At 33.8% G+C, this 13,395-nt stretch overlaps 1 protein-coding gene across 1 annotated transcript; it reads left to right on the top strand.

The window, feature by feature from the left end:
* Positions 1-2,364: 2,364 nt before the first annotated feature.
* LOC142356539 (uncharacterized) lies at positions 2,365-13,090 on the top strand (the record flags this gene model as incomplete). The annotated part of the gene is made up of 4 exons (XM_075408421.1): positions 2,365-2,471; positions 7,073-7,164; positions 9,790-9,997; positions 12,916-13,090. Coding segments are annotated over exons 1-4 (506 nt in total), but the record flags the coding sequence as incomplete, so codon positions are not given.
* Positions 13,091-13,395: the final 305 nt, after the last annotated feature.

Raw genomic sequence — 13,395 nt, 5'->3', positions numbered from 1 at the left:
TGAAATTTGGGTTTTTAACAGACGAAACACACAAAATACGGGCATTGACCGGAACCAACAAACCCAAATTTGTTAGTGGCCGACATTTTTTTCTAGACCCTTGAATCGGGTCCTAACGGGTCCCCTGTCCGTGAATCAAGTCTGTCTGGCCAATAATTGACATGGGTCGCTGAACTCATTCTAGGTTTGAATAAATATTTAACCACCGCTAAAGCATGAACCGTTCGGTCAACTGTCCTTGATCTATACATTTGAATAGAGGACTTTGAATACCGGAATCGCTACTTGAATACAGGGAAATTTAACAAAAATTTCGGAAATGGAGCGGAAATTTTACCAAAATCTCGTGCCTACTATAGAATTGCATTAAATTTGGACTTCGTTTTAAATTGGGTCGGACTTCATAAGTCATTATTGCCAAAAAATCTTGCCAAATATTTTCTTTTTATAATTACAGTTGAAAAATACTACTTGAATTGCTCTCTAATACGATTAATAATCCGGCGTGAGATATAACCGTTTTTTTATTAAAAAAGTCACTAAAATATACTGAAGCGAAACGTCAGACCGGATCATAGTAACATTTGAAACCAGATTTGAAACACAATTCATCGGATTATTTTTTAATTTGGCAAGATTATGATCATGGCACTTTTTACCCTGTTGAGACAAAAACCATGGTAGCAAATACATCACTGAAAACACTCTGAGCAATACCTACCCCAACTCGGGCTTTAGTCTTGGTGTTTTGATTAATCATACTGGGTAAGATGTTAATCAATTCTTTTTGCAGACTGAGGAGAAAAGAGTTTCGAAAACAAATAATTTTTTTGGAGAATACGGAACTATAAATATGTGTGACAAGTACATTTTATTGAATTAGTGTTTAACAATTTAAGTGTGTAGAATAATTTAAGTGTTCTTAATAGGGAGTGTAAGGTACTAGAATAGTCGACATATAGTCCAGATCCAAATCAAATAAAAAGTTTTTGGGCAATTTTGAAGCAGCGATTGCGAAAACAAAAGTTTTTTGGAAACGTTTAGAAGAAAAAGTGTCATAATTTTGAAACAAAATTGTCTCAGAAACAACTAGAAACCTGTATGAAAACCATGAAAACTGTCTGCTATGCATTAACAAGCTAAAGGTGTAATGACGCGATATTAGAGAACAAATTCGAACTCAAAATCTTCCCTTAATTGATATTTGTAATGCTTTAAAAAAATCTTCAGGTGTACGTAGCTCTTTGGTACCATTGTATATTACACTGAAGGAAATCATACCGTCGTAGTAGTTGTGGATTGCTATCCAAAGATTCCAAACCGCACCAAAACGTTGGATCTGTAAGCAGATCACCTTCAATTGTCTTTTGAAAATTTTAAAATTTTAAAGAAATTATGGCGAACAGTGTAAATAAAATGAAAACTACATGCTATATCAGCTCACTGATCATGAGGGAAACGAAAAGCCTTTAGTGGACTCTGTTTCATTACTAATTTACTATTTCACCAATGAAATAACATGCATCAACTGTTTTAACAAGGGATCGACAGATTATAATTCATTCTCATCGAGTCTATTCCCGGGTCGAGGTGTCACCACTAAAAATCGATAAAAGATGTCAGATTTGCGGTGAATTTGAGTAAAAGTGTAAGATTTGCGTTCAATGCGATGAATGCGGTGAAAAAAAACTTTCAAGCGGTGAAAAAAATTTTTTCAGCGCTTAAGCGGTGAACGAATATTTTTCACCGCTACCAGCAGAATTTGGTGAAAAAAAAATTTTCACCACAAAATTCAACGCAATTCTTACAAAAATTCACCGCTTTCAGCGCATTCAACGCTAAAAGATGCGGGCGCTTTGCGGTGAAAAAAGTTTTTTTTCACCGCTATTCACCGCTAAGCTTACAATATTTTTTGACAAAACCTCGACCCGGGGTTGTTGATCAAATTTTTATTGAATAGGACTTAAAGGCGCCCCGAGGCTTTCCCATACGCTTCAACCAATTCTTGTGCATAAATAACGTTTTTTGTTTGTTCACTATAGTTACCGATAATTCGACGGTTGAAAATTTACACCATGAACAAAGTAATTGAATAAATTGCCAACTGATTCAATCAGTTATTAGCAGCTTCTACAATTCTTTTTCTTTCAATTAGCAAATGATATCGCTAAGTTTTTGTAATGTTCTGATCGGTTCCGTAAGCTAACTCCTCTGTCAGGCTTCATTTGATAATTTTTGCTTTGATATACAATATTGGCGCCAAAGGAGAAAGAATTGAAATTTTAATTAGTTTGATAGATTGATTGGCATGAGTTTGTTTAGCTGTTTGTAAATATTGATCCAAGCAGATTATTCTAAACCCGATTGATGCTCTTATTTATTTTATTGATTTCTTCAGTATTATTCAGTAAAAAGTAACCTTATTTGTTGAATAACAACAATGGTATTTTACATCATGCGTTACGATGACAGTTAGCTCATGGACTTCAATTTAGAACATTAAATAATTAATACAGGATCTATAATGCAGTAGCCTAGATTTAAGCTTCGCTGTAGAAATCATAGATTCATTTTTACACGATTGCAGGTCAATGGGCCACAAAAAGTGTACACCCCCAATCGTACTCAAGATCTAAATTTTATGAAAATCAAAAAGTCAAGAGGGGACAATATTGACCCAAATCACACGGTCGAGCTTACACCTAAAGTCAGTACAAACTCTTTTCATGAGTCCATACACGTTTTTTTCATAGATGAAAACGGTCCAGCCCACTCTATTTATGGGCCAAGTCAGGGTGTTATCGTAGACTAGTTTGTGTTTTTTATCATTCTCTTGGACGGAAAATGGAAAAAAGAACAATTTTTGATAGAGCCTGATAAAATAGACGCCTGAGTTTGTCGAAAAACGAAAATTTAATGTCTAATTTACAAAATTTCTTAATAAAATGTTGATCAGGTTTTTCTACAAGTCTCTAGAGAGCATTTCAGAGATGATAATATATAATCTAAATTTACGGGCGACAAATGATAAATACCACGAAATCAGAATTTCATCTGTGAAAACTTCCATAAGACTAATTTTGTCAATAGAAATTTTTGTAATCGGTCACCCATCATTTTTAACTTCGCTGTGTTGATTTTTTTACAACCAGGAGAATAACCAATATGTTCGAAATATCTTTTTGAAACCATCCGCATATTAGTATGTGTGGTTTTCAATTAAGTCGACGATGTCTATTCTGTTCTGATAGAGTTGATTTCATTGAGTTTAATTTTTATTTCACTGTTTTTCTAAATCTTCAAAATAAAAAAAAATATAGCAATCTTCACGCGCTTCTATGTTCAGCCCATTTGTTCTTGAGCCAAACCAGCCCTATTGATGACATGGAAAAAAGATTCTACGTCACCTTTAAGTTTATGATATTTTAAACATTAAAAAGGAATTCGTTGAGGTCATGAAAAATTTCTGGTTAAGCTGCAACTAACTGGCCTCAAAGACTTCAAATGATCTGCAAATTGCACATTTCACCAAGAAAACCATTTTTAGTTTCTCAAACTACCGCTCAAGAAACAAAGTCTGAGAAAAGATACATATTTCATTTCTAGAATTGATAAGCCTGATTAATTTTCAAAACAAGGAACGCCTGAAGAAGAATTAAATTTTCTAACAAAAGTATGCAGTAGCCACTAATTCGCAAGAGTATAACTTTATATTGCACATTTTTTCCAAGAAAAAAGACCCATAGAGAGACCGCGTATTGAAATATGATGAAACTTGCCTGGTTCCTGACAGGTTTTAAGTCAGTACTTAAAGGTGCTTCTTCGTTCATTAAACTGTCTTGATTGACATTTTTGGTTGTATGTAGAGTCATGGATCTCGCCAGAAGTCTGTGCAATTTTTTTATAGCCCATTTCAGTCGATATGGTGTTCTTATAGACAATTTTGGTCAAGGGGATTAATTTCATGAGTCTATATCTGGAGAAAGGAAGCACTCATGCATATCTCCAGTTGAGTGTTTGTTTTGTGTATGTGAGTGTTTATATATATATATATATATATATATATATATATATATATATTCTTTCGTATTATTCTGCCGAGGATAATGAACTAACAATTGTATATCCACGCTAAATTAGTCATTCACATGTTCACAAATACATTCATTATCAGTTTTTGATAAATTTATAATACAACAGTTGCAACAGTGATTTATATCTGCTTCAGCTTTGATATGCAGAAAAAGACGCAAAAGCTCTGATATATATTTGATAATGTTTGATTCTTATATCGTTTGATAGAGAAAAATAAAGTTTAAAGTTTTTAAAACATCAATAATCTTCTTCATGAAAAGATTTTTCAATTTTTTTCTCAAAACATTTTTGTCGCTGGAAACTCTAACCAAACCGGGTACTTTGGTCAATTTTCAATGTGCTATTGAATCACTTGATTGCCACAACAATTCCTTAGCTTTTTTTCATTTAAAAGCTATTCTGTTCTTAGGGTTCTGCTGAAATTTTGATTTTTTTGCAGCAAAATGTTCTTAAGACTTTCCGATGTTCGCAAAAACTTATTGTTTCTCTCTAATTTCATCTAGTATTTTTGATATAATCCAATTAACCAAATGGCAAACGAAAATAAGGAGATTTATCGTTTCTGTGACCAGAATCATAAATTTTTACAACCCAGTTTTTGCAGCGAGGGCTTCAACTTAAAAAAAAAACAATTCTGACCTCAAAAGATATGTAACTGCAAGTATTATTGAACACACTGCCGTAGCGTTTTACTTAAAACTGAATTCTTGTGATGATAAAGTTTTTAATTTTGTTTCGTCCACTAGAATTCAGATTTTTTTAAAATGTTTTTTTTAAAAAAAAATTAAGATTTGTGATAAGAACAACATCATACTGACTTTTTTGCTCCAAGGACTCATTGACGTATAATAGAAAAACTAGAGAACCTTATGCAGCATTCGGAGCGCACTCATAATTAACCGTAAAACTTTTATATTACTAAGGAGTTCGATTACTGAGAAAAGAAAGCAAAAGTGAGTTCATGAATTGCAAAAAATGGAAAATTTAGATTTGTCCGGAAAAAATTGTGAGCGAGTTGATTTTGGTTTTTGTTTAATGTAAAAAAAACCTAAATATTGCTTGCTGCATAATCTTTTAACCTTTTCCCAATTTGCCAATTGCCACATCGATGAAATACATCACAGTCTTTGTCTAAAACATCATATTGGAAACTGGACATTTGATATTTTCTTCTATTGTTCTTCTTTCAGATATAGGACAATATTTCATCGAAATTGCTATTTTTCATTTTTCCTGAACTAAAATTAAAAGCGCATGCCTAACACCTATTGGTAACACATTGAGCCCATTGGGCATGCTTAGGAACTATTGCTTAGGAACTCTGAACAAAGCAGGATACCCTTATGATTTTTTCCTCTTCTCACTCTCAGCAGAATTCACTCTTAATTTTTTTTCAGTTAGCAAAAGTATCAAATTGGATTCAGTTGTTGCTCTGTTTTTGACCTGACCCTTATCAACTATATAAAGCAACTAAAATGGAACCGATTACCTGTTTGTGCCTTTTTTCTGAAATTGAAGAAAGTTTTTAGTTTAACTTCGCTTTAAAAAGCTGCTGCGTTTTTGGACAAACTCAAACGTTTTGAATAAACTTTCCTCACATCTGTCAACAGTTTGACAATAAATATTAATTATTTACCGTTCTTTGAGTCGCTTGCTCTCAAACTTTTTGTCACTCTCTAAAAAATAAATCAGTGTTTTTGCGAAAAGCAATAGCTAAAATGAATGGCATTAACAGGAAAAACCATTGTTTTGAAATAACCAGAATTTGTAGGAAATTTGTAACGTAAATTTTTGCAACGTGAATTTCTCTTTACAGAAGATCTGTTTTCTCCTCACCTTTTTTGTTTTGAGAACATTTAGTTGAAAATTATTTCAACAACAAGACCGTTTGCTGCATAACTTTTAACTTTTTAAAAATTTGATTCATATATTGACTTCAAAAGTAAAACTGCTATAATTGGACGTGATACACTAATTCTTGAAAAAATTTAATCTGATAATTCTCAACGCAATGCCCTTTTTTAAAAGGTTTTCAACCGCTGCAAGTCTAGGCACTTATTTGCTTGTTCTGGTGCTGATAGTTTAAAAAATCTATCGGAATGCAGTCTTTTAAATGGCTGAATACAATTGTTTGAAAAATTGAAATATGTAATTATCAACAAATTAGAGCTAATTTTGATATTTCTCGCCATTTCCCGTATTCTTGTCATGGTTAACTTTGTGTTGCTTCCAGTGATCAAAAAATTGTATTTTGATTCAGTATAAAAAGTGTTTTTTATAACCCGTAATTCAGTCTAAAAAAGTAGCTAGTAACAATGAAAAAGGCATTAAGATCTTCAGTTTTTAAATTAGTTTCTGTAATTAACGATTGTTTTTGTTGTTTTAGTTTGTTGTCTGTCTTTTCTCATATTCTCATTAACGACTGTTTTCAGTGGCCCTTTTATCAGCGTTATTTTGTCACCTAATGGTTTGAGTTCAAGACAATTTTTTGTTACCAATTTTTTTTCGAAAACTACTTTTTTCTGAACTAAAAATGATTTTTTGAATTTGTTTCTCGTCCTCATTTGGTCAACAGTTAAAAAAAACGTGTATGGGTGGGGTCAGAACTTTATATGCAAACGCACCTTTCCGAGCTTCCTAGTTTCAGTTTAGCCTATTGACTACCATTGGAGTTCCACTTTGCAAAAAAACAAGGTGCTTAATTTTGATGTTCAATATATATTGCACATTTATTTTGCTGTGGCAATTTTCCTTGAATGATAATATGTTGTAGCATTTGGGATCCACAAGAAAGTTTCGGAGAGTACACATATGTATTTCACATAAAGATATGAGGAAAAAATCAAGAAAGAGCAAATTTCTCAAATGTAAACTCGAAAACAGTTTTTGTAATTTAGGCTGGCTTCATTGTTTTAATTTTTGTTATACGCAATTTCTCTTCATAAATATAAACTATAGTGAGCTTTGCTGATCACAGCTGTGAGAGATTATGCTCTTGCTATACTGAAAGATTCATGGCTGTCTCATGCAGAGACTGTGGATATGATTTCCGACATCTACTATATACAGGTAAACTTTGCGCCAAAAATTGAAATAGTCTTTCATTAAACACTTTTTGAACACCCGATTGTTGGACTGAAAATAATAAAGATCATCTGGGAAACGACTGTGTATATCATGCAATTTTTTTCTGAAGATCCGAATGTGTACATCAGAGTTATATGATCTATATGCAACCAAAATTGCAATATTACTAAAATGCAACCAACTGTATCTCCAAGTTGAATATTGGACCAAGTTGAATCTCTCTCTCTCTCTCTCTCTCTCTCTCTCTCTCTCTCTCTCTCGCTCTTTTTTTCTTTGGCAATTTCTTTGTTCGCCTAATTGTGCAGCGTTTAAAGCTGAAAAAAAGAGAGAAAGATCAAGTTGAAAGATCGTCGAGTCTATGATCAAGTTAATTTTCAATTGAAACATTAAGTACAAATATTTTTTATAAAATAGTACAGCAACCAGCGCTGTGCCTAATAGTAGAAACATAACTTCAAGCAATGTATACTGAGTACTGACTGTACTTTCTGTAATCCCTCGAATTGAAAATAGGATTTATATATATATATATATATATATATATATATTAATGTAGTTTTTAGTTTTTTGGTGTCGATTCAAAGTTTTTTTAACTTTAACCCTAGCTATAACTCTGCCAGTTTTTCTTAATGATTCAAGAAAAAGTGTTCTCTAACAAAAATGAGTCGTTCCTTATTTTTTTCTGATTCGGGTTACCTCAGCCTAAAGGAGAACTTATTTACTTCAACCCAATATAGTCCGAGAACTAATTTACTGCCTCATCACATCTGGAATTTTACAACCTAGTATGTATTATGAAAAACTAGTAAGACCGTAGCTTAAAATGCCATTTTTGTTGCTAGCATCATTTTTGCGAACCATTTTCAGGTCCAGTTCCAGTAAAAAGGACCATAAATAAAAGTATTGTCTAATCAAAGTTGAGGTAGAAGAGTTTAAGGTCAAGCCAATTTTTCAGGTCATATTCAAAGGAAGTTTAGAAAAAACTTATTTTTCATTGCTTTACTAGTGTCAATTTTTGAAGGAGGTAATAAAAAACAATAAAAACTGCAATAAAAACACATGCATTTGGTTATTTTTGATTAAACGCAGAGACGTTGTTTTCAAATTTCCTGACCTTCACATAGAAATTAGAAAATGATATTTGGTCAAAAATTGATGCAGTCACTGAAGTGGCTCTGTTACTTGTTATTGAAAATTGGATCTTTTGAAAACGGGATAGTAATGATATCACACAATTTTTCAGCAACTGATATTGTTGATAAGGTATCAGAGGCCGCAGAAGCGACATTTAGTATTTTATATCACCATAACAGCAAGTACTGTTTGCTTTCAATAAAAAACTCAATGCCAGAAAAAGCTCAGAATTTTTATTTTCATAACCTTCATAAGAGGAGAATGGAGAATACACAGACTGTTTTATAGCGAAACCTAATTTGCTGAAAGGCAGCAAGCTGACGCCAGGCGTTCATAAAAAAGTTTTTTTACTCAGCGTATTTTTGGTTGAATAGTGGATGAAAACATTGTCTTTTATGTTGCAATATCCAAATTGGTTTTGAAATTTCCAAAAAAGTAATCTACATCTGGCAAAAGAGCGATTTTTCTATATCTAGTTTTTTGAATCCAAAGTTTTTAGCCAAAATTTTTCGTTGCACAATTTTAACTGCAGTTTCCTCAAATCAATTACCTAGTCGAGACAGGAGGTTAATCTTGCATGATCTTGCATGAGGTTGTTAATCTTGCAGGATTCTCCAAGATTTTTTCATGACAAACATTCTCTTGCAAGATCTTGCAAGATTAACATCAAAGAATCTGCCTTATTAATCATTATTTTGTCTTGCAAGAAAGACGCTTTAAAACATTCAACTTCAAAAATTCGTACAAAATGTCAAAAAATCTGCAAAATCTGTTCTTAATCTTGCAAGATCTTGCAAGAGAATGTTAATTTCGACAGAAAATCTTGCAAAATTTTTTTACTCTTACGAGAATTTGCTGGAAAATCTTGCACGGTTATGCATCATCTTGCAAGATTTTGCAAAATTTTTGTGAGGCTAACATTCTGAATCAACTAGGGTAGACGAGTGAGAACATTTCCCATTGACGGAAGAATTACGAAAAACGGACCAAAACAAAAGGTTCTTTGAAAATAAAATTTAAATAACTCGCTAATGAATTCTGATTCAAAAGTTGTGAGCTATTAAAAAATAAATATTGATTCTGTAAACAATAAGAAATCTTATTTTGGCAAAGCTATCCCAATAGTGTTCTTTTTTCCTTTAAGTATTTCATTTCAGTTTTTATATGTTAATCTTCGAAAAATGTTTTTTATGTAAATTGGCGAAATGCCGCTAGGAAAATTGAAACAAGTACCCCAGATACACTGATTGTTGCTGAAGAGCTCTGAAAGTTTGTTTTGCTATGATATCATACTGAAAGTGAGTTTCACATTAATCATTCTTTTAAATAAGTAGGATCGTTTCAGAAATGTACTTAATTCCACTGGTCACGAAATGTACTACTATGGGGGCGGTGTTTAACGTAAGGTGCTTAACAAAAATTTACTCCAAAAAATCCTTGCGGTTGTACTCATCCAATTTTTATCGTTCACAGGCAATTCTGATTGGAGTGACGCTTCTGCTGAATCTATACTGTCTAGGTGTACTTGTGTTTAATAAAGAAATGCATTCGTTTGATTACTACTTTGTGTTTGTTCAAACAATCTCTGAAATATTTGGCTGTATTGGTCTCATTGGAATCGCAACCAGCATTCTAATGTCAATTGAGAGAACAAATGATGCATGTCAAATGCGTGCCTGGGGTCTCATCAATATTGTTTTTATGTACTATAATCTGTCCTATTGATTATTGATGCCAAAATGAACGAAAGCAGTAATTTTTAAATTTAAGCTTTAAGATCTCGGTCCTTCCCAAGATAATCCCCCCAACCCGTTAATATGTCATAAACGCTTAATTAGCATTTAACTAATAGCCCGGGTCGAAATCAAATGGTTATCTTGCAAGATTTCTGCCAGAATCTTGAAAGATATCCATTTTTGCAAGATTCTGGCAGCATCTTGCAAAATAACCTTTTGTTCTCGACCAGGAAGGTAACGCAAAGCCCCGCATTAACGTAAATGTACCATAATGATCGACTATATTGGGAAAGACGCAAAAACTTATAAATGAAAGTTTTGCCACCTTATCATAATTTTGACAATTCAAGTGGAAAAAGTGTACAAGGTGGGTCCAAGTTAAACATTTGACTTAAAACTTATTCTCTTTTACAGTTCTCAGAACATATTTATGCGTATCGAAGGTCAAAAAAATCAATCGAGCGCCAAAAAATTTTATTGTGGCCAAAATTTTCAGCCAGAAATGCAACCAGGGAAATGGATTGAGATCTAGCATTTATTAACTGAAATGCAAAAGGGTCTCTTTCTGAGTTGAATTAATTGAAAACAAAAACTGTCCTGTCAATTTAGGTCACATTGTGTTATGTTTTACAAACTGAGCGACTCATTCGCGCGCGCTGTCTACGGTATATAAGAGAATGCATGTTGAATTAAACATTTAGAGTTAAGCTAGATCGGAATCAACTCGCAAAAATCTTACAAATTAGGCATTCAACTTTCACGTTCTTACAAGTTAACCATCTTTTGCAGAAAACCTGCTTCCCGGATCAAAGTGTCACCGCTAAAAATCGCTAAAGGATGTAAGATTTGCAGTGAATTTGAGTGGAAGTGTAAGAGTTGCGTTCAATGCGATGAATGCTGTGAATGAAAACCTCTAAGCGGTGAATAATTTTTTCACCGCTTAAGCGGTGCAAGAAAATTTTTTACCGCTACCAGCAGAATCCAGTGAAAAAAATTTTTTCAGTGCTACCAGCAGAATGCAATTTTTTCACTGAAAAGTGCCCGCATCTTTTAGCATTGAATGCGGCGATTTTTTGCGGTTTTTAGCTGTGAAATTTTTTTCACCGCATTCACCGCATTTTTATTACAAAAAAGAAACTACTGTACACGGGTTCAAAGTTCTCACCTCCTGCATGTCAACCGCTTCTTATTCCACTGCGCCATTTTGCACTTACTTCAATGCTATTTCCTGTGAATCTAAGAAAAAAATTCCGCAAAAATTCACCGCATTCAACAGTACAAGATGCGGGCGTTTTCCGGTGAAAAAAGTTTTTTCGCCGCTATTCACCGCTATTTTTTTACATTATTATTTGACCAAACCGCGACCCGGTAGGTTCATACAACTTCACCATTCGGTCGGGGCCCGGGTAGTTATCCCACTGGCCAAAAGTTTCAAGGTTGAGTTTCAAAGATCATCCTTTGTAATTCAGTTCTTCACTTTTCAAAATACAATTTTTTCAATATTTGTGACTTCATTCAGCTTCTTTCATTCCTGGCATCAATTTTAAGTGATGAATGGTATGAAAAACATGTATGGAATTGTCGCGATACTCTCGCTGAAGCACTCTTCTTCAGGAGAGAGAAATGGTCCAAGATTGTTCTTATTTTGCAGTCATTCAGAACACTGAATACATTTTTCTACGCTTTCTCTATATCTGGATTTGCAATCGAAAGATATCTTCTTGTTTGCCGGGCATTCGAGACTTCTATGAGCGTCACAAAAAGATGTTTATTCTATATTTTTTTCACGGTTGCACCCTTCATTTCGTGGTCACCTTTTGTTTGTGCTCTTTTTTGGGAGAACTTATCTCATTACATTGGCCCACAATACATAAACCTTGTCAAAAACAGCAATTCCAGAGATAATGATTGCCTCTCGCATAGTTAAATTAAAAAAGGGGACTTTTTAGATAGTTCAGAATTCTGGTGCCGTGATTTGCAATAGTGGCTAAAACGTGACGTTTGCGTACTTCGAGAACTTATCAATATTGTTCCAAACAATGTTTTCGAACACAATTTCTACAAATTCACCTAATCAAACTCTCGTTTCGTGAATGACCACCAGCTGAAAAGAATGTAATTTTCTTTCTAGTACTTACCCAGGCTGAGGTGCCAGACCAAAAGTCGGTATGTCCAGACCGAAATGAACGCACCAGGTGGTGTCGTGCGTTCAAAATTACGGTCTGGAAAAAATGAACGCACGATAGTCTGGACATATGCAATTTTGAACGCACGATAGTCTGGACATACGCAATTTTGAACACATGATAGTCTGGACATATGCAACTTTGAAAGCACGATGGTCTGATCATAGGTATCTTTGACAGCACGATAGTCTAGACATAGGCAAATGTGAACGCACGATAGTCTGGACATAGGCAAACTTGAACGCAGGAAAGTCTGGACATAGGCCGTTTCGAACGCACAAAAGTCTGATCATGAACGCACGAAAAAAATTGCGTGCGTTCATGATCAGACTAACGTGCGTTCAAAAAAGCCTATGTCCAGACATTCGTGCGTTTAAAGTTGCATATATCAAGAAGAGAAAATAACATTGTGGGGAATAAAGAACCATTGAAGATGGAGATCAGAGGTTTCCACAATTCCACAAATCCATACAATTGTAGTATTTTTAGCAACGTGAGGTACATGGACATCTTAATATCAATAGGAAAACAGCCTTTTTTGATGTGAAGCAAAATTTATGAAGTAGTTTCCCTACCAATATTAAGAATATTGTGAACCTCTAAAAAGCTAAGACTTTTCAAATCTCGTTCAACATGGCTGAAATCAACATAAATATATCTCATATGAAACATTATAGACTCACACCAAAACGCAACCGAAGAGACAGACGAGCGTGAGAACGCGAGAGACGAGCTGGAGAACGCGAAAGTCGAGCGAAAGACAAACAACACAAACGACAGACGAAAAAACGAGCGAGAGAACGAGAGGAGGGGAGATGGAAAACACCGAAAAGAACAAGACGCCAGGAAGACGTTTCACCTATTTTTAACTCTATATTTTTGAAATTTAAAAAAAAACAAGCAACACTTAAAACATTTAACTTCTGCACCAATACCAGCTACAACAAAAATTTTTTTGACTTACATTCTAAGTGCACTGAGGATAATCATAACATGTTTGCCTCGATTTGGACAACTATTGGACCTAATCAAATAGACCTATTTTTAAAAATTATTTAAAATTACTTATTTGAAATATTCGCAATTTTCAGTACGAAAAACTAACCTTCTTTCAGAGGCAAGCTATACCGGTAATTCTTTTTGTCTCAGAATCTACC

Source organism: Convolutriloba macropyga, unplaced genomic scaffold, assembly GCF_964194025.1.
Source record: "Convolutriloba macropyga unplaced genomic scaffold, txConMacr16.3 SCAFFOLD_2592, whole genome shotgun sequence".
Taxonomy (NCBI): domain Eukaryota; kingdom Metazoa; phylum Xenacoelomorpha; order Acoela; family Convolutidae; genus Convolutriloba; species Convolutriloba macropyga.
The sequence above is the reverse complement of the archived record's forward strand: the minus strand, read 5'-3'. Positions and strand labels throughout refer to the sequence as shown.